Source organism: Megalobrama amblycephala, linkage group LG1 (genome assembly GCF_018812025.1).
Source record: "Megalobrama amblycephala isolate DHTTF-2021 linkage group LG1, ASM1881202v1, whole genome shotgun sequence".
NCBI lineage: Eukaryota > Metazoa > Chordata > Actinopteri > Cypriniformes > Xenocyprididae > Megalobrama > Megalobrama amblycephala.
The window spans coordinates 23,961,304-23,989,066 of record NC_063044.1 but is presented as its reverse complement, the minus strand read 5'-3'; the positions used below and the strand labels follow the sequence as shown (position 1 = coordinate 23,989,066).

Sequence of the window (27,763 nt, the reverse complement as noted above, 5' to 3'; positions counted from 1 at the left end):
AGCAGTTTATCAATATATCTGACATCAACATTTATTAATTCAGTAAAAGCTTTAATACGAATAACTTACAGATGAGAATAATGCAAACAGAAGTCAATTTGTACAGTAGGGCATACGGTATACGGCAGCGAGTGGAAAGAAACAAATCATTTTTCCTTTAGAAAACCTGAGAAGTGTAAAATATAAAGTGCATTTCTGCTTATAATCAGCTCTAGTGTTTGATCGTCTGAATTTAAGCTGGACTCACAGACTTTTGTATTACTGATAAATACATTTTAATATGGTACTTTATTTTTATGTTGGGAATGTTTTATTTGTCAAGTAAATGTCTGATTAAAACATTTAATGATTAATGGCATGAGTTATGGTTATTATAGGTAAGGTAACATAAGTATTATTGCATAATCAGAAAATAATCAATAGATCTATCAGTAGAAAAATAACACAGATTATTTCTCACTTTCAATGGATGATTCTAGAGTCTGATAAACACTCAGTTATTGATGATGATGATGATGATGATGATGATGATGATGTGACAGTGATTGACACTTATCAAACTGAACTCGTCTGTTCATTCACTCCATCAGGAACTTCTTCATTCAACAGCAGCTGCAGCTTCACTATAATTGAGGATTCGTTCAGTCTGTTCCCAGAGGAATCTGAAAAACAGACAATTAGAGAAATTAACAAGAGAAAGATATTAGACATCTAAAGTAATGACTACAATTTTCCTTTAAATCACCAGGTTCAGTCTGGTTTGGACACTTGTCATGTGACTCAGTCACACACCTTCCCAAACATTTAAACTCAATTTAAACATTTTATCTTGATCTTTTAGATGTATTGAAGGTTTTACACATGGACTGTTTCTGTCAGGATAAACTATCTTTCATTCAGTTATATTAATTTCTTACTAAAGCAGTACAAATATCTGAACAAATAAGAGATTTTAAAATGTCAGTCATGTGACAAAATAACCCTTTTTTAACATTAAAGTGATTAAGTGAACACAACACAATCTCACCTGCTTCTGCTCTTTTGGTTCGTATCCAGGAGCTTTTCAATCTGATCCTGTTTTAACAACAATCCCAGACTTCTTATATAACGTGCTTTAAATTCATCAGACATGATGGTCACATGAAACTAGAAAATGCATGTTTAGTGTGTGTGGAGAGGGGAATGAGACAGAGACGAGCGTTAGAAAGCAGCTCAAGCTCAGGATGAATAATTCCAGTAAAGAGAGCGGGAAGGAGGAAATGGGCGGACCCTCCAGTGTCACATGATTCATGAGCTCAAACGCATGTGTTTATCAGCAAAACCACATTGAAGAGATGACTAGCGCCTTAATAATGTCGTACTAGAAACTGTTAGTGTCACATAATGAAACAAAACAATATGTTTGAACATAAATACAGTATTATAATATATATATATATATATTAGTTCAGCCAATAGGAGTGTGTGTTTCTGTACGAAACATCATCAGAGATCGCCACAAACCAAGAACAAACAGACCAAAGTGACGAACCCTGACAATCACAGACATTCACACTCAGCTGGAGCAGAATAAAGCTCATTTCTGTCTTCATCTTCATTTATTACTCTCCATGGATAACAACTCTGAATTTCTTGTAGGACGTCCCTCTGCAGCTGCTGATCTGTAGTTCATAAGGTCCAGAGTGTTCAAAATAAGACACCTTTATCAGGTATTCATCCTACACGACCTCTGAAGATGCAGCTTTCGACAGAAACACAGCTGTGAACAATATGGAGACGGGACCGCAAGGTTTGCTCACTTTGTTGTTCTTCCAGTTAAACTCTGTGTTTTATAATACTGCCCAGAGTGCATGAATGGTCATGTGACATCCTCTTTTGGTCGAGCTGTCTGGACGAAGAGCTTTTCTGAAACTCCAGTATGGACGAGGATCATTTTCATTTTAAAATGTCGGGTTAAGATTAAAATGCTCTAGTGTAAATGTAGCCTGAAAGTTTTGATTCAGGTCAAGTCTATCCAGTAGACACACACTGGGAGAGTCATTGGACAGCAGCGTGCCCAGTGCATTATGGGCGTCTTTCTGTCGCTGAATCTCCCTTCAGCAGTATTATTATAAAACTTCCTCATTTTACACAGAAGTATTTCTGAAGGTTTTGTCTGATAAAACTTGACAATATTAGATGAAAAATGAATAAAGATCAGATTGTATGTGGAGAAATGATAATATAAATTGAACTGTAGCCATAAAAATACTCACCAGTCAGACTCCAGGAGAACAACCAGAAGAAAATAAACGTATCAAACATCTTTTTTAACAGTTTCAGAAATGTTATAACAATCAAGTCCTGCACTCTTGCGAATGTCGATTGTTCTGTCAGTGTGTAATGAAGATTTTCAGAGAAATCCAGCAGTTAAACTCGTCCAGTAGCTCCTCCCACACAGACTGACCTTTTCAGTAATTATTTTAAGTTTCACAACTTTTTCTTTCTCAAAACAGAATTAGTTTTTTCATTTCATTCCTTTTGGATCTTGACGGACACATCCCAGCATCTGAAATAAATAGAGGCTTGGGGCAGAAATGTCTGTAAATGTGATGTGATGTTGTTCCTGGAGAGCCTCTGCATGTCTGAACGTCTCGAGTCTGACACACTCAGTTCAGTTCATCAATCTTTTTAAGAGTCTCTGACCACTCATTTAATAAAGCATAATATTTCAGTCATATTATTAGAAATAGTTCCCATTCTCTCCTTTCTGTAGCTCATTTTGAGAAGGCATGGCAGTATCTGAAGGAGGAGTTTAGTTTCACTGAACCTCTTTACAACAGACCCGCAGATTCATTCGCTTTAAGAAACATTTTCACGAGTGTCAGGATACGACTATTATCACAGTTCTGTTTCAAACTATTTCAGAAAATGTTTGTTTTCATCTGTTTGTGCTTGTGTCAGGCTGGTGAGTATTTTTATAGCCTCACTTCAGTTTATTTGATCATTTAAACACATTATTTCATCATTCATTAATATTTTCCAGTTGTATAAGATTAATATAGTCAGATATTGTTGTTGCTGCTGCTGCTCCTTTCATTGACTGTATATTGAAATGAGTGCAGAATTAATTTGAGTGATTATGTGTGTTTGTGTTCAGGTGTGTTTGTTGCTGATGCAGTGAAGTCAGAGTCAGTGACTGAGGGAGAATCAGTCTCTCTGAACTCTAGTTTCACTCAAATACAGACACAGGAGGAGATCGAGTGGAGGTTTGCTAATATTCTCATAGCTAAAGTGAAGAAAAACAAAGAGAGCAAGATTTTTAATGGAAGTGCTGAAGGGAGATTCAGAGACAGACTGAAACTGGATCATCAGACTGGATCTCTGACCATCATCAACAGCAGAACCACAGACTCTGGACTTTATACAGTCTCCAGCAACAAAAGAGACACGATCAACATGATCAATCTCACTGTCTATGGTGAGGAGAGAATTACTGTCCTGTTACATCTGTGGACTAAATTCACCAGATAATGTTACTGAGAATATGATAAAATGATGGAGAATTCTGTGATGATGCTGATCATTTTATCCAGAAGATCACAGTGATTTCTACTGAATCTGATTCATTCTGTCATGTTTTCAGCTCGTCTGCCTGTTCCTGTCATCAGCAGTAACTCTTCACAAAACTCTTCATCATCATCATCATCATCATCATGTTCATTGGTGTGTTCAGCTGTGAATGTGAGTCATGTGACTCTCTCCTGGTTCAAAGGAAACAGTGTATTCTCCAGCATCAGAGTGTCTGATCTCAGCAGCCGGTCTGATCTTCTTCTCCATCTGGAGTGTGTGGATGATTCCTACAGCTGTGTGCTGAACAATCCCATCAGAAACCAGACTCAACACCTCAACAACACTCAGCTCTGTCACACATGTGCTGCAGGTACTTCACTGATGATATCTGGTATTTATGTATATTTTCACAAACTAAATATTTCTATTTTAACATTTCTCATTTCTTCTCTCACAAGAGTTTTGTGGCTTTACTGAAGCTGTGATCCGATTGGCTCTCTCTGCTGTGGTGGGCGTGGCTACTGTGGCTGTTCTGGTTTATGACATCAGATCCAGAAGTCTTCAACAAAAGAAATATCCATCAAACTCTGATTAATCAGATATCAGGAAGGTAGAGATGTTCTTCAACAACTGTAGATGTGATATTACAAGAAATAACTCAAAATAACTCAACACACATTAAAGGGTTAGTTCACACAAAAATTAAGATTCTGTCATTAATTACTTGTCCTCATGTCGTTTCACACCCGTAAGACCTTTGTTAATCTTCAGAACACAAATTAAGATATTTTTTGATGAAATCTGATGGCTCCGTGAGGTCTATATGTATATATTTATATTTTGTATGTCCTCCTCTGGCCTTGATAACAGCTTGCATTATTATTGGCTTGATTTCATGTACTTTTACACAGTCTCTGTTGTTAGTGACTGTAATTGGACATCTGAATAATTTCCTTTTTTTTTTTCTGCCTTTCTTATAAAACAGTAAATTTGAAAAGTTTCGAGCTCAAAGAATCGATGAGAAAATGATCTTGAAGTCTGTTATCTAAATAAAAGCATTAATAAGATCATTAGTTGTTTGCTGACAGATTGTCGGGGTTTTGATACAGTTCATCTGGAAATTATTCACAGCGCTTCACTTTTTACACATTTTGTTATTTTAAAGCCTTATTCCTTAAGAGATTAAATTCATTATTTTCCTCAAAATTCTACAAACAATTCCCCATAATGACAATGTGAAAGAAGTTTGTTTGAAATCTTTGCAAATTTATTTAAAAAAAAGAAAAAAAAAGAAAAAAGAAAAAAAAAATCACATGTAAAGTATTAACAAAGAGATGTTTTTCTTGTTTTTCTGCTGTTTCTCAGTCTTTAATCTCTCATCTGATGATGTTTTTAGTGTGAACAGACAGACTTTAATAAGTGGAAATCATTTCCTTTGAATAGACAAGTGATTATATTTGTTAAATTATTTAGTTTTTAGTCAGGAGAGATTTTTTAAATGTTATTTTGGGTCAAGTGCACATTTTAAAGATTTGTTCTTGTGAAATAAAACAATAAATCATTTAAAAGTTTTTCAGGATCTGCATGTGTCTTAAATGAAGCAATAACTTGACAAGAAGGAAGAAGGAAGAAGGAAGACGGATGATTTGACACCAGGACAGAGATGAGCAGAACTGTATAAATCTGAACTATACACTGTTTCCACAAACAAGTTCAAACTATTGCAATATTTCTTTAATATATTAGGGGTTTTAATATACATATAAGTTATGCATAAAGCCAACACAAAACTTGCTTTTGAAAAGTGGGGCATGGTTAAAGCATAAATCATTTATTGTGCTTATTTTTTTTTTTTAAATCGCATTTATAATTAGATTTTTTAAATAAATAAAATAGGCTAACATGAGATGCTCATGAAGAATCATTTGCAGAATCAGCTGTCAGATACATGAAGGAAGTAGGCTATATATATAAAATGTGAGAAAAAAAACAACATTTTTTTTCTTTCTGTTGGTAAAACGTCCTCTACCCATTTTATCGGAGTAAATGCAAGGTATATTCTTGGTGTGAGATGATTTACCACTGAGATAATGTTGATGAACTCATCGGCTCAGAATTGGATTTCATATCATATCATATCATGACATTTTATCAAACTTCAGTATTTTTAAAGCAGCCTTTTAGTTTGTGTGGACCGATCTCAACCAAATGACCAACTGAATTTGAGTCATAGTTGGCCAATACTCGCATTGAGTGTAAACTCTCAAAGAGCTCTCAAAACAGGACATTAACATGAGTAGATAGCGTCAGTTCAACCATTAATGTGGTTTCCCTCTACCAAACGACCTGACTTGCTCAAACATGACTAGGGCTTATATCTGGTAGCTATTGTGGAATTATTCTTGATCCAGATACCTCTTAATTCAATAGAAAGAAGAAAATACAATAATATATATATATATATATATATATATATAGTAATGGTCTAAACGTTACCGTTTTTTTTTTTTTTTTATTATTGTATTTTCTTCTTTCTATATATATATATATATATATATATATATATATATATATATATATAATGTACACACAACACCCCATATTGACAGAAAAACACAGAATTGTTGAAATATCACATGGTCCTAAGTATTCACACAAAGAGTGAAAAATTTAAGGGGGTCTGAATACTTTCCGTACCCACTGTATATATAAAATGTGACAAAAAAGGTATATTCTTGGTGTGAGATGACTAACACTGAGATGATGTTGATGAACTCATCAGCTCAGAATTGGATATCATATCATATCATATCATATCATATCATATCATATCATATCATATCATATATTATATTATATTATATAATATCATGAAATTTTTAGCAAACTTCAGTATTTTTAAAGCAATCTTTTATAACACTGAACTGGGAGGAATGGGAACATCAGTCAGTAGTGATTCTTCTTCACCGTTTAAGACTTCAGAAGCCATTATAACCCGTGTTACTGAACACACTGGACACTGTTCTTCTTCAGCGTGCTCTAAACACTCGCCCTACTAAAGACATGAAGGTAGTATAAGTTTTTACTGAAATATGTCTATAGATAAACCCATATAAGTGAGAAGCCACAGGCGACAGAGGCTCGAGGGAAGTGCTCTAGAGGAGCTTATTATTCACTCTGAGCTTCACTACAGACCCACAGCACTGTCCTCTCCTGATCTTATGACACTTTCTACCTTTATTATCCCATTTCTGTTCTGATTTCCTTTTCTATATGTGATGAATTAACTCTTTATACGTGAGCGTAATCATTATCAGGGACATTGGTTTATATCAGAATCAACTCACAAGAATGTGCACACAAGTTTTATTGAACTAAATCACGAACACATAGCTATATTAAACAAACAGACATATAATTCACGCATAGAAATGAGAGAGTGTAAATGAATTTGAACCGTATCATAACAGGGGAATGAAGCAATGGAAAGGGTCAAAAATAACAAGCTGGACAAACCATCAGTTTCAATACTATAAAGCACCTTTGTTAACAAAAGGGATCACAATCTTAAAGGTGCTAAAGAGGATGTTTTGTTTTATACATTTTAGCAATATTACTTGAAACTGTCTTTACTAACTGATAAAAGACTATTTATTAGGTGCACTGAAAGGAATAATATTAATATACATCATCTGTGCACGAGGTAGGGCCTTAAAAACATCAGCCAATCGTTTACGCGATCATCGCGTAAACGATTGACCCTCTGGCTTGTCAATCACTGCCATGACGTTCCTTGTGACAGACGTGCGCGGCTGCGCGCTCCAGTAACTTTCCACACTCCACAGGCGCTGCATTTAATGTTTTTGTCAGGAGACAGGAGTAACAACTGCAGATTATACCTGCGGTGAGTCCGACATAATGAATCCACTAACACGACACAGCGAATGCCGGTGGTAAACACTCGTGTTCCAATACGAGTGTTTACGAGTTTTGGGAGGCGTTCCCTCGAACGGAGGGAGGGTTGTTCTTACACATGCGCTCATTTCAAAAACTCAGTAACAGTCTTTGGTTTCTCAGTCGACGAAAAGATCCTCTTTAGCACCTTTAATACTAAATCGCTGTTTAGTGTTCAAACGATACTTGCAAATGCCTTAACTTTTGAGCGTCCGGATCTGCAGGCTCAGGTGAAATGCATGTTCATTAATTCAGACAAAGTTGTCAATGAATTAGTGGCAAATATACCATTTTTATAGACTAATTGTTTAATTATATGTCTCATAAGTGTCTTTGAAGTATCTAAGTGTCTTTGAAGCAGGCAGATTTGTAACATCTTTAGTTGATTGAAACTTCTTAATTATTGCCCTGATGGTGGAAATGGGGATTTTCAATGCTTTAGCTATTTTCTTACAGCCACTTTCTATTTTGTGAAGCTCAACCATCTTTTGCTGCACATCAGAACTATATTCTTTGTTTTTTCTCATCGTGATGAATGATTAAGGGAATTTGGCCTTTGTGTTTCCTCATGTTTATACTCCTGTGGAACAGGAAGTCATGGCTGGACAATTTCATGTTCATGATCACACAGGGTCCCGTTTCAATAAAGCCGAGTTCAGACTGCACGATTTTCAAAGTGGTCGGGTCATTGTTCTTTTCACACTGCATGACTATCTTGGCCAGCATTCAGTCGCTGCTGTGTTCACACTGCACGATGGATCGGCGACAGAAGGTTTCACACTGCATGACTTTACAATAGGAAGAATCACCGACAACTCTGTCTCGCACGCAAACTACGTTTCACAACCAAACACGCGCGAGACGTGACAAGGAAACAACGCGATATCACGCGTGCAGGACCGGAGTTATTATTATTATTATTAAAAACGGTAGCCCGCAAAGCTTGCAATTCGAATTGCCTGTGCGCTGATTTGCAGAGAAAACAAGAAAAAGAAAAGAAGAATATGGAGGAGGAAATGGTTGGGGAGACTGTGGATTGTGTGTTCTGCAACGAAAGTTGGAGGTACATAAATAACTTTTCAATGTGCTGCTGTTGCATATGGTCAAGCAAATGTTTGTGCTTTGGTTCTGTTTGATAGAATTGTAATGTTTATATGTAGCCTACAAAGCCATGCTTGCTGATGTTGTGGTCTATAACTCCTCCCCGAACTCCCCGCTGCTCTGTATCTTGCTCTCTCATTGGCTGTCGGTCATCGCCGATGTAGTTTTCAGTCAGAACAGTTTTCACACAGCAGGATTTTGAATCGCCGACAGGTCCAGATATTTAGCATGCCAAATATCTCACGGGTGTCGGCGACTCGTCGGCGATTCTCTCAGATCACGTCTTTGCTCATTCACACGGCGTGATTGTCACTCGCGTGAATGAGCACCGATTTGCCTGAGATTTCGGGCATTTGTCTGCGATTTCTCAAAACCTGTCGGCGAGCCAAAATCGGGGCTAAAATCATGCAGTCTGAACTCGGCTTAAGGAGGTTCAACCAATTCTGATTTGAAACTTGAACTCTGAGTTGACTTACTCTGAAATGGGAAACTCTTGAGTTTTCAGTTTCAGAACAGCTGAATTGAGTCAGTTCAATCGACTCTGAGTAGGTTGACTCAGAGTTAAGCGCGTGTACCGCGACTATGAAAAGCCATCATCAATGGAGCTCCGATATTACAATTCACCATGGCAACAGCACATGACAAAATGAGTCTGCATACTTCTGAGTCAATGCAAGTTTAATTCTTATCACTGTTAAAATATCAGAGGTGAAGACTGGCAGAACGGTAAGTTATTGAACTAATATTCATTTTCATGGTATCCCACGTGCAAAAAAAAAAAAAAAAAAAGGAAGAAAGAAAAAATTAATAATTTAAGTGCATTTTTTATTTATTTTGCAAATTATGTTCTATTTACCATGTAGGCTAAAAGTAGCAGTTCTTTGCAATAAGTGTAAATAGTAATTAGATGCTATTTATTCTTTACACTGGCAGATATTTGCACCTCAGTATTGTTGTACATTAACAGGATGCAATAATAACAGAGTGTAAACTACTTAAACACTTATTATTGCACACTCGTTAGGCCATTTACTTCCACTTTTTCTTCATTTTTATTGAAAATAAATGCCTTTCTGATGTGATGGGAAAAGGGAGAAGAGCGAGCTCTGCGAAAGGCAGACTCCAACCCTATCAATCGTGTCACAAGTTAGTATTGCGCACCCAACACACTACTGCTTACACCTCTGTAGCCATTAATCACATGGGTTGATTTTAACGTTGTGTGATATTGGTGGGCGGGGCTATTGTAAATTCACAATTAGTAACAGACACTCCGAATAATCTTGTTTTCCGTTTGTATTAAGATTATTTTTATTACCACACTGGCAGATATTGTAATTTTAAAGTAAAATGCACTTAATTTAGATCCCCCAGGAAACACGACTAAATATCTTATATAATTTTCTTATATAGAAAATCCATCTTGATTTAAGTATTTTTAGATATTTGTACTTGAAATATGACAAAAATACTCAATAAGAAAAGCATTTTTGCAGCACTTGCACTTTAAAAAGGGGGAGGAGACCGAAGGAAACTCTAGGTTTACCGAAGAAAACCTGCTCCCGACCAGGTTAGGTTCACAGAGTAAGTTACCATGGTAACTGACTCTGAGTATAAGTTCTCTCTTTCCTCTCTTTCAGTTCCTCTCTTTCAGAAACAGGCTTGACTTACCCTGCTTTCTCAGGTTTGACATACCTCCCATTCTGAAACAGAAAACCCAGAGTTTCCCTCATTTCAGGGTTAACATACTCAGAGTTCTCACTTAACCTCCTTTCTGAAATGGGCCCCTGATGTGCAAAAAATATGTAAATATGAATGGGAATATACTTCAGAGATATTTTACTCATAAAAAATTCTAGGGGTGCTAATAATTGTGGCCAACGTGTTTTGATCATATTTACCAAGGGTGCCAATAATAGTCAGCACACTGTATATGTCAGTGTGTTTTCATCAGTCACATGTGCTCCTTTGTCACCATGGACACATGGATCATCACAGCTGTCTGTCATTTGAGTTCATCATCTGTGTTCCTGTCTTTCCTCAGTTCAGTGTTGGTCTCATATGTTCCATGTGTTGTGTTGTGTTCCTGTTCCCGTATTATCTCCTGTTGGATTACTAAGTAAAGACTTGTTCGAAAGTCATCTTCTTCGTTGTGTGTTCCTGCACAAGCAGTACGACAATGTCATGTTGTACTTGATTAAAAACATCACTGATCGTTATATAATAATGGACTTATTACACTCCCTTGTGGATTTCCATTTTCTATCTGGAATATATTTGACACTTCATTCCCTTTTCTTACCTGGATATTTCTGTTTGGCATAAAATCTTTCATCCAAATGTATATTCTCCCACCTATATTCATCATTGTTAGTTTTATCAAAAGTCCCTCTCTCCACATCATATCATACGCTTTCAACATAAAACAAATATTGCTATTACTGATTCATTATTTATCCGTGCTTTTCTAATTTCATTTTCCAAACATACAATAGCATCCATTGTTCCTCTTCCTTTTCTAAAATCACTTTGGTATTTAGATATTATTCCTCTCTGTTCCAATAAATATGTCAACCTTTCCGTAATCATCCGTTCCATAATTTTACAAACATGTGATGTAAGAGCTATTGCTCTATAATTAGGTTTTGAAGCCGTGGTCTCAAACTCAGTTCCTGGAGGGCCACAGCTCCAACCAGCTCCAACTCACACCTGCTTCATTTCTAGTAATCCTGAAGACCTTCATTAGCTGGATCAGGTGTGTTTGATTAGGGTTGGAGCAAAACTGTGCAGAGCTGTGGCCCTCCACATATATATAAGATCTGATCCTTTCCTGGAGACAAACGTGTCTCTGTTGAAGCGCCAACTAATGTGTTATTTCACTAACAGCTCTCTCTCTCTCTCTCTCTCTCTTACTGTGACATTTTATAGTGTAAAGTTCTTAAAAGTTTATATTCAAGATATATCTATATTTCATATTTTTCCACATTTCTCACATGCCTCCTTTGGTACAATTTTAAATAAATATGCTTTAATATAATTTTAGATTCTTCAGCCTCCTCCTTGTCCTTTTCATATGCAGCTCTACTCACTTTTATCTGATTTTACACAATTATTCTGTTAGTCTTGAAAAATAAATACATGTAAACACAGTTAAAAGCTGACACACATTGATCTCATCGCAGCTGTGGGTGAAAACACTGTTAAACAGTTCGAAGAAGACGCTGAAAAAATGATGAGTGTGAAATGAGAAGAAAAATAAACTGACCACACGGTCTCAAAAATAAATGTGTGAACTTGAGTCATTTCTTCAGTTTATATTCCTCTCTGCTCTTACTGTGATCTTTATCTCTCATCACATATATTTGAGCACATTTGTTCACACACGTCGGTTGAATCCACAGATGTTTGGCCTGATCAAGTGTCTCTACATTCATCTTTCTGCTATTAAACTCAGATTCAGTTGATCTGTCCACACAAACTACACTCAACCAAACCAGAGATGAGTTCAGTGCAGCGATCTGAGTGATTTACATCAACTAAACATGCATTTTTGAGCAAATATAACAGCAAGTGATCAATTGAGAGTCGATGAGAGAGAAGAACTGTGAGTGTAGAGACACTTTAACCTTTAAACACACTGTGGTTTAATACGCTTCTGCTAAAACAAACGTTCATAAACAGTTTCAGACGTCACTGATGCCTTCAGGAGCCCCAAGTGTCAAAAAGGAGGTGATGTTTGTGTGTATTTGCATGTGAATGTGTGTGTGAGAGATGAAGTGTGAAAACCAGCAGAAATACAGTGCACGAGAAAATTATTTTTAATATTGAGCAATGAAACTCAATTAGACCAATACAGCTTAAACCTCCAGAATATATATAATATAATATAATATAATATAATATAATATAATATAATATAATATAATATAATATAATATTATATATATATATATATATATATATATATATATATATATATATATATATATATATATATATATACATAAAGCGTGTGTGTATATGTGAATAAGTGAATAACACTGATCATCTCTTCTTCACGGCACCTGTTAGTGGGTGGATATATTATTAGGCAGCAAGTGAACATTTTGTCCTCAAAGTTGATGTGTTAGAAGCAGGAAAAATGTGCAAGCATAAGGATTTGAGTGAGTTTGACAAGGGCCAAATTGTGATGGCTAGACGACTGGGTCAGAGCATCTCCAAAACTGCAACTCTTGTGGGGTGTTCCCGGTCTGCAGCGGTCAGTATCTATCAAAAGTGCTCCAAGGAAGGAACAGATGAACCGGTGACAGGGTTAATGGGCAGCCGAGACTCATTGATGGAGAGCGAAGGCTGCCCCGTGTGATCCGATCCAACAGACGAGCTCCTGTAGCTCAAATTCCCCAGATCTCAATCCAGTCGAGCATCAGTGGGATGTGCTGAACAAACAAGTCCGATCCATGGAGGCCCCACCTCACAACTTGCAGGACTTAAAGGATCTGCTGCTAACATCTTGGTGCAGATACCACAGCACACCTTCAGGGGTCTAGAGGAGTTATAAAATTGCAAATTATAAAATTGCATAATATAATATAATATAATAACTAGCTTGAGCACTTTGGCTAGCGCTAAACCAGAGACGGACGGGCAGCACTATCTAGTGTTTTCAACCACATAATGTTTATTTGAGGTTTCAGACATTTAAAGGTGCAATATGTAAGAGACCACATGTCCCAAGATTCAGCTCTCAAACTTGTCGTCATCAAGCTACGCCTTTGTTTTGAATAGGCCTCTAGCGACCTCTAGCAGACAAAATATTACATACTGCACCTTTAAATACACGAGTGCTAACAAAACAATTCAGAGTTAGTAAAATACACACTGATGTCTATAGAAGCAGCAATAACAATAAGACGACATGTTTTATTCATATCAGATACACATTGTGTAAGTAACTTTCTGATTCTGATTCTCTGTGCGGCGCAAACTAACATGGCGGCGCCCGTCGCGCATACAGCTCAACTAATGCGATCAAACACATCCACTTTTACATATTTGACAATCAGAATAGCAGATATTTCATGCTATAGTTAACAAATTTGTGAATATTTTGAATAAAAAAAGGAAAAATTAAATACAAGCAGATCATCAGTCATACAGCGCTATTGTGGCTGTGGAGTATCACATGACAAGCAATGATGCATCACCATGGAAACAATGAAGTGATAAAGGTCGCCTTGAAAAACTCCACACAGCTCCAGAGGTTTAATAAAGGCCTTCTGAAGAGAAGCGATGTGTTTGTGTAAAAAATATGTCCATATTTAACAAGTTTTACTTCATAACTTGTTAAATATGGATTTTTATTTTTTTATTTTTTTACACAAACACATCGTTTCACTTCAGAAGGCCTTTATTAACCCCTGGAGCCGTGTGGAGTGTGTTTATGATGGATGGATGTGGATGGAGACACTTTCTTCAGCTCAAACTCGTTGATCCTGTTCACTGCCATTATAAAGCTCGGATGTGTCAGGATATTTATTAATATTTCTCTGATTGTGTTCAGCAGAAAGAAGAAAGTTATGCCTACATAAAGCAATCACATTTTTTAGCTAACAGAAATATTTCAAAGGATGTATTGTATTTCTTCATGAGAGGAGAGTGAAATAATTGTATCACTGTCATGTGATTGTGTGAGAAAAAAAACACTAAAACCAGCCTGAGCCGGTCAGCAGGTCTTGGTTTGTTTTTGGTCTGGTCTAGCTGGTGTTCAGCTGGTGTTCAGCTGGTCAGTGGTCACAGCCTGACCAGTTACACAAAAAGAGTGATCAAACCCCTCAAAACCTGATAGACCAGCTATGAGCAGCCTGAAGACAGCAGCTTCATCTGATCCTCCACAATCCTGTTCAGCTCCAGCAGAGTTACACTGGGGTCAGTGCGTGTGTTCAGAGAGGTTTAGCAGCCACTAGATGGCGCTCTGGCAGTGTCAGACCTCTGAAATTATGTGTATCATTTCTAAAGCACTGAGAACTACAGTGAACAGAAGTTAGTGTGTGTGTTTGGAGATGCTCTGTGTTCCAGTTAGTGAATCTCAAGTTTGAAATGAATATGGAAAGTACCTATATAAAGGGGTCTGCAGATGGTTAACTGTTCTGATAGACCAATATTATTATTATGATGTTCTTTATTTTTTATATATCTCACCTTCATATTTAACACATCATGCATTAACATTCATGGCCTCAAAAATGAAGATCTGAGTAAAATGACGCCCCCTGATACACACGTTCATCTCAGAGACGTCCATCTGTGTTTGTTCATCTGCGTCTCTCTAAGCTGAAGACTGCTCTGAGACTAACTGCTTTTCTAATACGTTTATCGGCTGTTTCTACATCTTTATCAGACATCTTAGGGAAGTATTTGTGGATCAAAACACAAGTGTCATCAGTTTTTCCCTCCAGATTCAGCGCTTTATCTCCCCCTTGTGTCTGAACACGAAAGGACATTATTTCAGCACTCTCACTAACTTGCCAGCTAATAAAGGTTACATACTGCAAATTGTCTGTTATTTTTGTGATTGTTTGGGGTATTCTGCAGCCCTTCATCAGACCTTTCAACACAGAACCACCTCAGATTGCTTTTAATCAATACACAAATCGCAAAAACAGATAAAATCTGTTCATAAATTCTGATTGGTTGAGCAAAGCAGACGTTCAGGTGAGCCCTGCCCATGCCTACAACCGACCATGGGAATACTTTGGATATTTAGGCCTATAAAAAATCAGAAGGTGTTGTTGTCCTTGAGGACATGTCCAGTTTGCAAAAACTGTGCAAAGCGGCTGCAAAAGGAGGAAACTTCAAGTGCATTTTTGAGAAACGCACTTCATTACACTGTTCATGCAGGGCTTTTTCCCCCCACATTTTTAAAATCTTATAAGTCTGTAAAGATCTTTAGGTGTGTCCATGATTTCCATGATGCAGATAAAATGTGCAAATTAATTAACTGATAAATAAATTGAAAACAGAGCTGTCAAATCATGACATGGTCTATAGTAGTGTCTGTGGCCCTGTTTACACCTGGTTTAAGATGTGTTTTTGTTGATCGGATCACAAGTGGACGAGGAAGACACATTCCTGTTTACACCTGGTATTATTTATTTATTTATTTTTTGGTCTCTTTTGTCCACTTTCACCCACTTCTCCAGATTTATTCAAGGGGAGGGTCTATGAGGGTAAATGTATGTTGTTGTTTTTTCTTTTTTTCAGATCTTTTGATCTAATTGACAAAATAAGCTCAGGCAAATGATATATGGACGTGCCCAGAGATGACGGAAAAACATGCGGAGAGCAGCAGCTTTAGTTTCTGCTCTGACAGCTGTGAAATCAGTCGAGCGCTGTGAGTGTGTGTTAGAAATCAGAGAACATTGTGCTTGGTACTTCAAACCAAACTTGGGTCTTCAGCTGACAAAGTTTAAATCTCGTCTGGCTAGAGCTCTTATAATGTTTACTCATTAGATCAGTAGGTGGAGAGTAAGCGTCTTTAGTGAACACATTCAACCACATGAGCGTTTGCACGCAGTGTTTACTACTGCTGTCACAATTTCAAATGGTATTACTGACACTCATTCGTCTAAGGCTTGATCTTCCAATCCAGCATCTTTGTCTGATGTCATTTATTTCAAAGGGATGAGGAGCATCTGACAAGCACATAACCGAGAATTGTGGACTTTAAAAACACTCTTAACTGAGTAAGAGCAATTCTTTCATAAACAGCAGCCTCTTCTTTACTCCTGCTCTCTTTCACTGGGAACATGAGGCTGCATGTCCTTTATATTTTGTCTCAAGTTCTGGGAGACACACTTTCAAGATTCCCAGAACTCCTGCAGGACCGACACTTGAAAGGACATTTTTACACACAGTCAGGCCATCCGGTGACGCTCCGATTTCAGGGAAGCTGCTGTTAATTATGACAGCATATATAATAATAATAATTATATATTACGCACACCTTTAAATATGTTTGTGTTGCAGCATTAAACTTAGTTGAAGCGTAACTCTATCTATCCACTGCTGCTGTAATAAAATAGAGACTGACTGAACTGCGTCAATAAGCTCTTGTTTTACCTGACAGACTTCATTCTTTACACATATATGATGATGCTCACATCTACAAATGTCCTGTTTCATAACAGAAGGGCATATTTTGATTGGAAACATTTTCCTGGGATGCTGATTTATGACAAACAATTGGAGAATTTAAATGATAAGTACAAAATATTATCATAGTTCTCTTTTCACTTTCACTTTCACTTTATCATCGCCCTCTACCGGTGAACCATTGACATTAAAAAACAGTTTGAAGCGGAAAAAAAACAAAAAACAGTTTGAAGTTTAGAAACAGTGATGACGTAATGAAGCCTCGTTTACTGAAATCACGTGACTTTGGCAGTTTGATACACGCTCTGTGAATCACTGATTCGAATCAAAAGATTCATAAAGATTCGGAGCCTAATGAAGCAGTGTGTCGAAATCGGCCATCGCTGGCTGTTCCTTCAGCTCTTCTGTCGCTGTATCACCAAATCTGCAACGTTTATCATCACATTTATGGCTTTTTGTTGTGTAAATGTAGCTTTTATGAACTTGGGAAATTAGAAACTGTTGTGTTTTGAAACCGTTCACCGAAATGCCAAAATATATGACATGGACAGTTTATTTTCTTCTGGTTGTTCTGCTGGAGTCTGGTGAGTATTTTTATGGCTACAATTCTCTTTATATTATCACTTGTCCACATACAATCTGATCTTTATTAATTTTTCCTCTATTGTCAAGTTTTATCAGACTAAACCTTCAGAAATACTTCTGTGGAAAATGAAAAACTCCAAATGTGGTGTGTGTGTTTGTGTTCAGGTGTGTTTGTTGCTGATGCAGTGAAGTCAGAGTCAGTGACTGAGGGAGAATCAGTCTCTCTGAACTCTAGTTTCACTCAAATACACAGAGATGAAGAGATCCAGTGGAAGTTTGGGAAAATTCTCATAGCTAAAGTAAAGAACAACAAAGAGATCAAGTTTTATGATACTGCTGAAGGGAGATTCAGAGACAGACTGAAACTGGATCATCAGACTGGATCTCTGACCATCATCAACAGCAGAACCACAGACTCTGGACTTTATACAGTCTCCAGAGACACAACGATCAACACGATCAATATCACTGTCTATGGTGAGGAGAGAATTACTATCCTGTTACATCTGTGGACTAAATTCACCAGATAATGTTACTGAGAATATGATAAAATGATGTAGAATTCTGTGATGATGCTGATCATTTTATCCAGAAGATCACAGTGATTTCTACTGAATCTGATTCATTCTGTCATGTTTTCAGCTCGTCTGCCTGTTCCTGTCATCAGCAGTAACTCTTCATCATCATCATCATCATCATCATGTTCATTGCTGTGTTCAGCTGTGAATGTGAGTCATGTGACTCTCTCCTGGTTCAAAGGAAACAGTGTATTCTCCAGCGTCAGAGTGTCTGATCTCAGCAGCCGGTCTGATCTTCTTCTCCATCTGGAGTGTGTGGATGATTCCTACAGCTGTGTGCTGAACAATCCCATCAGAAACCAGACTCAACACCTCAACAACACTCAGCTCTGTCACACATGTGCTGCAGGTACTTCACTGATGATATCTGGTGTTTCTGCACACATTGATCTGGACTAATGACCGTCTCTTTCAGTCTCTCGGACAGTGCTGATCTCTGCTGCTGCTGGATCTCTGCTGATTGTTGCTGCTGTCGGGATCTTCTGGATCTGCAGGAAACACACAAACACACACAGAGAAGGCAAGTGTTTCCTGTATGTATATAATTCTCAAACATCATTTCACTGAGTGTTTGTTTCTGTCATTATTGTTGAAACAGAGACTCGAGCAGAAGAAATCACTGATCCCACATTCAACAGAAGAAACAGAAATACATCGGTAAGATCTTTGATTTCAGTGTATGGTGTGTTTTCTGTGTTGTTTCAGTCTGATTTTAGTGTGTGTGTGTGTGTGTGTGTTTAATGATTTACACACACAGCAGCAGCACAACATATATTTATAAAGCAGTAGATGTATTTGTGGATTTACAATGTAGACCTTCATTTAGACACACACAAACATTAGTCCGCTGACACACAACTTTAAAATACAGCAGTGAATCCTCTAAATCAGGCTTTCCACACTTTTAGAAGTGGATCCTGAAATATGAGGAAATAAGGACCACCATCCTGAAATTTAAAATGCATCTGCCCATTTAATATACCGAAAATGTAATATTATAAATCTGAAAATATCTCTGAAGTTACATTATTTTCTACGCACTATAATGAAATACTGATAAATGTATTATCTATTTATTTAAAAATAAATGTTATTTATATTAATCATTAATTTAATAGACTAATAACTAATAATTTTAATGTAATAACATTTTTATTCATTTATTTTGTTCTAATTTATTGACTTTTTTTTTTTTTACAGTTTTTTCTAGATTTTAATCTTATTTTTAAATATACTTTTTCTGTCAGTTTAAGTCAAGAAAACTTTAATATGATTTTAAGTTTATATACAAAGTAGACTGAAAGTATACTCTCTTATTTTTAGTTTAAATTAAGTAAACTAATAGCACACTTGATTAAACTTATTTTTCATAAGGATATCCTATGGAAGAATGTTTCTGCCATTAAATAAAAAAATAAATAAAAAGATTAATTGTGTGTTTATATCTCAGATTTCTGACTTTATATCACTCAATTGTGAGTAAAAAAAAAAAAGAATTCTGAGATAAAAAGTCGCAATTACTCTTTTTATTTTTTTATTTAGTGGCGGAAACGGGCTTCCATAATATCCTGCATTCTCCAAACTCTTGGAGCCATTGTGAGGAAATTGCTGTCAAAAGTATTTCTGCTGTATTTCCTGTGCTTGTGGAAAGAGGATGGACAGATGTGCCAGTAATGTGATGAATACATTGATGAACTTTTGTGTTTTCTTTCAGAGAGCTACAGAGGAGGATAATGTGGAGTACACAAGCGTGCCACACGAGTCCTGAAAAGTGAAGCCAAAGCGTCTCGATCGCCCCCTGGTGGCTGGAAGCAGTATAGGTCATAAACCCCGCCCTCTCCATGTGTTTCAGTGGGACGCCAGACAAACTAATTCAGTTACACTTCAAATATTTCTTTCCAAAGACAATTTCTGTCATATTAGGCAGTTTTTATCACGCTGGTGTCAGTTCAAGTGCTCGTTCTTTAAATAAGTTTGGTTTTAGTTAGTTATTTGATGCTATAAAAACAGAGAGACGTCATGATTGAAGTGATGCGTTTGTGTAAGAAAAAATCCATATTTAAACAAGTTATGAATTAAAATGTCGAGCTTCCGCCAGACCGTCTTCCCTATTCAAGTTGCGTAGAACGTGGACCTCATTGATCCTGTTCACTGCCATTATAAAGCTCGGATGCATCAGGATATTTATTAATATATCTCAGATTGTGTTCATCAGAAAGAAGAAAGTCATATACACCTAGGACAGCTTGAGTGTGAGTAAAGCTTGGGCTAATTTTCATTTTATACTGAACTTTTTATTTTTTCTTCACATTTTATTTTATGTTTGTTGCGTTCATGATACATCATAATTACTGTAATTACCATAAATTATAATTTGTAATTTTCTGAGAGCTCCAGCTTCTAACTGACTGCTGGAGACTCATTTTGTGATTAATAGTGTTGTGACAGAAGTGCATAATTCTGAATCTGATGACAGATTGTGTTTTCTCATCTCATAATAACAGTAATCATGACATGGCGTGAACAAAGCATGTTTAAATATGCTTTAATATAAGTTTAAATTCTTCAGCCTCCTTCTTGTCCTTTTCATATGCAGTTCTACTCACTGTTTATCTGATTTTACACAATTATTCTGTTAGTCTAGAAAAATAAATACATGTAAACACAGTTAAAAACTATTTCAGGTGTCTTGATTTAGCTTCACACGAGCACCAACACTGTTATAACCTCTGAGAATAACAGATCCATACACAATATCCCACTGACAATAACATGCTCTGCTTTTAACATATTAAACCACTTCGTTATGTTTCTGGATTTACTTACATTTAATCATTTAGCAGACACTTTTATCCATATAATAAATACTAGAGAAACTATCAAGCCATTCAAAAGAAAAACTATTAGATGATGTGATGGAATTTTTTAATTAATCATAACTAATATTTCTTTTTATTTGCAGGAATAACATTTATATGCTTTTGAAATCTAAATGTCCTCAAACCTTGCTTGAGCCGAAGTCAGAGTGTGTCTGAATCATGTCCAAAAATAAGTGGAAATGACACTTAGGATAGACAACCATCTAAATATAATAGCCCATGATATTGAGTGACCAACAAACTAATAAACATGATTTGAGCAGATCTTCACCCAGTAACATGAGGGTTTGACATATGAAGAACCAATCATAATTCTGCAGCCCTTCATCAAACCTTTAAAGGTGCCCTAGAATCAAAAATTGAATTTATATTGGCATAATTAAATAACAAGAGTTCAGTACATGGAAAAGACATACAGTGAGTCTCAAACTCCATTGTTTCCTCCTTCTTATATAAATCTCATTTGTTTAAACGACCTCCGAAGAACAGGCGAATCTCAACATAACACTGACTGTTACGTAACAGTCGGGATCATTAATATGTACGCCCCCAATATTTGCATATATGCCAGCCCGTTCAAGGCATTAGACAAGGAAAGGCAGTATTAACGTCTGGATCTGTGCACAGACAAGGTAAGCCAGCAAGAACAACAGTGAAAAATGGCAGATGGAGCAATAATAACTGACATGATTCATGATAGCATGATATTTTTTAGTGATATTTGTAAATTGTCTTTCTAAATGTTTCGTTAGCATGTTGCTAATGTACTGTTAAATGTGGTTAAAGATACCATCGTTTCTTACTGTATTCAGACAAGAGAGCCGTCGCTATTTTCATTTTTAAACACTTGCAGTCTGTATAATTCATAAACACAACTTAATTCTTTACAAATCTCTCCAACAGAGTAGCATTAGCCGTTAGCCACAGAGCACAGCCTCAGACTCATACAGAATCAAACGTAACCATCTAAATAAATACTTTACTCACATAATTCGAAGCATGCATACAGCATGCATGACGAACATCTTGTAAAGATCCATTTGAGGGTTATATTAGCTGTGATATAGTCGAGAGCTCGTGTGGCAGGGAGCACGCGATTTAAAGGGGCGGCGCTGCCAAAATAAGTGTATAGTTAACGATGCCCCAAAATAGGCAGTTAAAAAAATTAATTTAAAAAAAACTATGGGGTATTTTGAGCTGAAACTTCACAGACACATTCAGGAGACACCTTAGACTTATATTACATCTTGTGAAAAAGCATTCTTGGGCACCTTTTACACAGAAACAACTCAGATTGCTTTTAATCAAAGCACAAATCATAAAAACAGATCAAATCTGTTCCTAAATTCTGATTGGTTGGGCAAGGCAGACATCTGGGAATACTTTGGATATATAAAAAAACAGAAGGTGTTGTTCTTTGTCAAGAGAAATGGAGTGTTCTCTTCCAGACAATTTGATAAAGATTTTAAAAGATATAATAAAAACCAGAAAATTGCTGAACATGGAGAATCTCTGGGGTCTACGAAGTTTTCATAATGTGACACAAAAACACATGCTGTGGCTCGAGAGTGTATACCACATCCTGTAGAGATGACGAATGTTGCATTATGTGTGCAGGTGAACATGGGTTCTGGGGGAGAGAAGCATTGTTGTGTGTGACTGATAAAAATGAAGACAGTTAGGAAATGTTTAGCAAGGTAGAAATCTGATAAAAAATATAATAAAAATGTGTGTATTGCTTAAGCCATTGATGCAAATAAATAAAAAGGTGATAGAAAAGTAACACAGCAATTGACCTGCAGGTAATATATTAACGCTAGAAGAAACTACATGTGTGTAAATGAAGAGATAAAGTGCGTCAAAAGAGAATATAAATACAGGAGCCAGTAGTAGATGTTGTGTAGTTTTGCTGAAGAAAAAAAGAGCATACGACTCCAGACCACAATCCTCAGAAGATCAAAGAAGACACCTGATTTTCTTAGAGAAGAACATATACTGAATAGAGAAGAGGGTAAGCTTTCAAATGTAATTATTTATCTGGCCCATGGATCTTCCAGCTTAGCTGGCATAAAGTGGTGTATTTAGCTTTTGCCTTTGCAAGAAATAATAAAATGAGAATGAGGACTGCCCTCAAACTCTGATAGTACTGTCTCAGTCTGTTTATTGCTTTAAAGTGAGAATCCATTTGGGGTATCAGAAGTGACTGTCTGAAAAAAGATAGATTTTTATAAAGATATCCCGACGGACTTTACAAAGTTAGCATCACCTGAGGGGGATTAGACAAATGCTGAATTAGAGACGGTAAAAGTGGGTGGGTCCAATATCATTGGTCTTAAAAAGTGGGTGGGTCTTGTCCCACCCACATACAATGGTTCCGACGCCCATCACGCTACAAACATAATGATCTTATAATACATGATGCATTGCTGTGTTCATTATCACATAATTCACGCTTTTTGGACTTTTTTGGTTTAATGGACACTAGAGACTGCAACACTGCAATATCAAGCTGTTATATTCATATATTTATTGTCCAACATTCCCAGTTTTTCTGATGCATGTCCTTAATTTAATTTCATATGTTGGTAATAATTCAGTGTTTATAAGCCTTTTAAAGAATTTTAACCCAAACTGACTGGGTTTCTAGAGAGCAAAGGTTTTGTGAAAAAAGTGGAAAAAGTGTTTCAATGGAATGTTCTATTGACTGTCGCTTCTTGTTAGTGTTTATTCTTTGTCTGAGAGCAGGAGCTCTAGGTTACCATAAAAACCTAAGTGGTTTGTTGTTTATTGCATGTTGTGTATATTCTTTGCCTGAAGTGAGAGTGTCAGATAAGGGACAAAATACAAAATGTCGGGGGGTCTTCCAGGTTTAAAGGCACAATATGTAATTTTCGCCATTAGAAGTTTCTTAGTCAAAACAAAGGCGTAGCTTGATGACACCGTGAATGAGCGTGGATTTCATGGGAGTTGTCGTCTTCAGCTCCACACTCGGTGGTGTAGGGTCTGCACAGTCTCAAGGATGAGCAGGTCCCACCATAAACTGTGTTTAAGCCTCAATTCACGGAACTTTGGTTTGTAAATCTTACATCGATTCCGGCCCGGCAGACACTAATGGATCACGAGACTCTTTTTATGACTGTTTCGATAAGTCCCCTAACCTCTCCTTCGCGACTTCAAAGGGGGTGCAACACCACGGATCGGGTTTCTAGGGACCAGGTCCAAATTCCAAACGGTCATAAAAGGAAAATACACGCACACACCCACAGACACACACACACACACGGCTCCCCTACATAGAGACTGTATGCACAAACATTATACCTACAAATATGAATGTATCTGCCATTGTAGTGCTCGCTGCATGTATGTGTTACTAGTGTAGAATTGTAGAATTGACTGTAGTAGGTTAGTTTTCATGTGAAACTGTAGTAATAGACACTCTATTACTACAGTTTCACATGAAAACTAACCTACTACAGTCAATTCTACAAAGGGTATCTTCTTTATATGACGAGAGACACCTGTCGAGTTTGATTTCTCCGTAAAGCTGTGAATCCGAGCTATTCACTGATGTACGTTACATTTCTGTCAAATGCATCGTTCAATGTTTAATAACACTATGAAGAAAATGCACTGATTCAACATACCATAAATTTATTCGGGAGACAGGACAAAGGAATGTGGAAACCCGCCAAATTGCAACGCTAGCATTGGAGGACGTTATCAAGAAGGCGTTCTGGTCTGTTGTCTTTAAAACACCATGACACGCGTCTTTTGGTGGCACAAGTTTTCTGCACGAGTTCCTGCCGTCAAGACGGACTCTCTTCTTTATTTTCCGGTCATATTACAACAGTTAAACCTTCGTTTGAAACTTCGCCGAAACAACCTCCGGAAGAAGAAGCAACTATCAAACCGAGCGCTCCGAAACTCCAAGCACCCTGACTAACCTATGCAAGTATAACGTTTTTACGATTTTAAATACTGAGTTTCCTTGCTGGCTCTTAAAGGTGAACTGTTGCAATTTGACCTGCTTTGATCATCTCTTTCGTTTCTGCCTTTCCTTCTACTTTGTATGTATTTGTATTTACTTGTGTCCATTTAGCCGTATAACCTGTGTATTACCCGTTTCGTATATTAAACTCATTATATCCATGCTTTTTTGTTCACTTGCTCATTTTAGCAACAACCGAGTCACTTTAACGTTCTGATTCTAATATCCTTGCTCTATATTTGGAGGCTATGATAGAAAGTTAGTCTCCCGGCCCGAGAATAACATTTCTGTCGTGATAATCTGTGGATAATTTTCCGTTTCGGTGGACGAACTGATAGTTTTCCACATAATTATTAAACCAGAACTAATCATATATGTGACTGATTATAATTCGTTGTAGTTAATTCACCATATATGTTTAATTCCCCGTTGGGTCGATATATGAACGTCATAAAGCTTTCTGAATTATGATATTCATATTTCACCCATAAATTGATTAATAACTGTATATCGCTACAGTGGAAAGGGCAGAAATCATGTTCATGGATGAGCTAATTTTAAAGATTTATTAGCGGTACTGTGGTATGAAGCAGGGCGGGTCGAGAGCCGTGGGAGCGGGATGAGGCAGCTGGAGCGAATGCTAATGATAGACACCAGCGATGCACACCAATCTCGAGTTCAGCGGAGCTTTTATTTTGCTTTTGCTGCAGTCGGCCGCTTGTGCTCTTTTTGTTGTGTATATGGGGTATCGCAGCATTGTTTTACATGATTAAAACAATCATACTATATACATTTGAATGCGTTGAAAGCTGTGTTCGCTCCAGTAGTGTGGATATGGTGTCACTGACAGGCGATGCAATGTCCTGGTTGAAATTGCTGAATTTTCTGGATGTAAATATTGTTGGAAATGTTTGGGGCAAGTCAAAAAAACATAGCATTTTTCTAGTGGTTTTTGGATATTTTAATCTAAAAATCTTACAAATTGTGCCTTTGAAAACCACTACCCAAAAAAATATCACTGCTTTATATTTAATGAACATATAAGCCTAACACATCATGTATTGTTGAAGTAATTTATAATGACAAAAATATAAAATAAACTTACACTTTGTACCAGGATCATCCATGCTTGATCTTCTCATTTGTTCCAAGGTAAATTTCCCTCTGTTCTTCATCATCATTCCTTCAATCTTCTGCAGTAGTTCTTCTTTCTGATGGTCAGATTTACTCCTGTTACTGAAACAGTGAAACTTTCCTCCACATTCAGTCACCAGCTGCTGGAGATCCCATGGTTTTGTAGATATTCATCAATAGTCTGCGGTTCATCCAGATCCTCCAGATCATCCTCATGTGTGAATAGAATCATGATGTACTTCTGAACTTCTGGACCAAATAAACACTTAATAAAATCCAGGATCTCTTCCTCATTTTGCACAGGTTCCTCTAGAGGAACGGTGAGCAGAACCGCACTGAGACCTGCTGAAGATAGAGAGACCAGCTGCTCTTTCATCATCTCCAGCTTCTCTTTATTCAGATCTGGATCCAGGAGATCTGGACAATCAATCACATGCACCTGATTCTCTCCCATCTGTGTTTTAGCCTCACACACTTCAGCTTCATTTTTCTTCTTGTGTTTGTGGACTTTAAACCTCTTTTCTCCCAGTATAGTGTTTCCCGATGAGCTTTTCCCAGAACCCTCACTGCCCATCAGAACAATCCGGATCACTGGATCATCTGAACTGGATCTGATCTCTGCCATTTCTGAAAGAGACAGAAATTATGGAGTATAAATGGAAAATAAGGTCGAGTAAAGTGTAGGTATTTTACTCAAGTTTAGGAGAAAAAAAACAAAAAAACACTCATGTGCTACAAACACAGAAGACAAAAACTGTAAATTATTTTCAGTGCTCTCAGTTAATTACTTCTCAAAAGTCCTAAAACACAAAGAAATTAAACTATGCCTCTGTTCATCAAGGTTGCATTTAATTGATAAGAATCAAATACTTTATTACACATGACAATTATTATTTTTTAGTTTGATTAGAGAGAAAAATTCGGATTAACAACCCTTTACAACATTGTATTGGTGTCACCATGTAGCTATAACGCAATATGTCATGAGTGTTTTATTGGTGTCTAGAATCAAAACTAAACGCCAGATTCGTAAATTAATCGCTGTTAGTCAGAGTTTTTGCAAAAATGTCTGAAATGGTTTGCGATTCAGTTTTACGTTTCACGTTCTCACGTGAATTAACTGCCGAACAACAGACAGATGTTTGGTTTTAAATCATACATAGCCTATTCGTTACACTATTAAGAAACCATTTTTGACTGAGTTGGAAGCCTTTCCGTAACACATAACGCACCGTATTTAAGACATCAAAGTAACTTTCTGTAATGTCTGTATTAGCCTAAACGGAACTCAGCTTGTATAATAAAATGCAATCATATGTGTCTAAAACACTTCTGTAAACAGACAATCTTACCAGAAGGTGGTTCAGGACCTGTCGCCATCTTCACTGTATCTGAATGCTGACAAGTACATGAAAATGCTTTATAGAAATCAAATGCGATTTAAAAACAATCACAGTATACATTTGCCATGGTTTATAATGTCAACATATTTGCATAAAACACATTGTTACAGGAAATGCCTAATGTAAAAACTGCACATAATGTAATAAGTATTACATTATTATTGTAATAAAATGTTCATAATGTAATAATATTCTCAAAAGGTAATAAAATCTTGTGCTCATAATGTACGAATTTTTACATTATGAGAAATTTGTTACACTATAAATTCACCAAAAACATGTAATTTTCATAATTGTAATAGCTTTTAAAACATTAAAAACATAATTATTCCCTTACAGTACCTTTTTGAAAATCTAAATCCAGTCTTAAACTACCTGTAAAATGCCACACACACACACACACACACACACACACATAATAAACAACATCTGAAG

General features: G+C 36.7%; 1 protein-coding gene and 1 pseudogene across 1 annotated transcript; one reads left to right on the top strand and one right to left on the bottom strand.

Moving 5' to 3' along the window:
- The first annotated feature begins 2,622 nt into the window (after positions 1-2,622).
- Positions 2,623-4,788, top strand: LOC125265407 (SLAM family member 9-like). Its single transcript, XM_048185614.1, has 4 exons — positions 2,623-2,947; positions 3,140-3,460; positions 3,626-3,922; positions 4,011-4,788. Exons 1-4 carry the CDS (start codon positions 2,911-2,913, stop codon positions 4,145-4,147), a joined length of 792 nt encoding a protein of 263 aa, XP_048041571.1. The 5' UTR covers positions 2,623-2,910; the 3' UTR covers positions 4,148-4,788.
- A 13,392-nt stretch (positions 4,789-18,180) lies between these two features.
- LOC125265421 lies at positions 18,181-27,725 on the bottom strand (annotated as a pseudogene).
- Between the last annotated feature and the right edge of the window lie 38 nt (positions 27,726-27,763).

What these genes read in the sequence shown, in the direction of transcription:
- LOC125265407 (XM_048185614.1), top strand. Translation starts at nt 2,911, where the DNA reads ATGTTTGTTTTCATCTGTTTGTGCTTGTGTCAGGCTG. An exon ending in TTTGTGCTTGTGTCAGGCTG is followed by an intron (nt 2,948 to 3,139) that starts GTGAGTATTTTT and finishes GTTTGTGTTCAG; the next exon opens with GTGTGTTTGTTGCTGATGCA. An exon ending in GATCAATCTCACTGTCTATG is followed by an intron (nt 3,461 to 3,625) that starts GTGAGGAGAGAA and finishes TCATGTTTTCAG; the next exon opens with CTCGTCTGCCTGTTCCTGTC.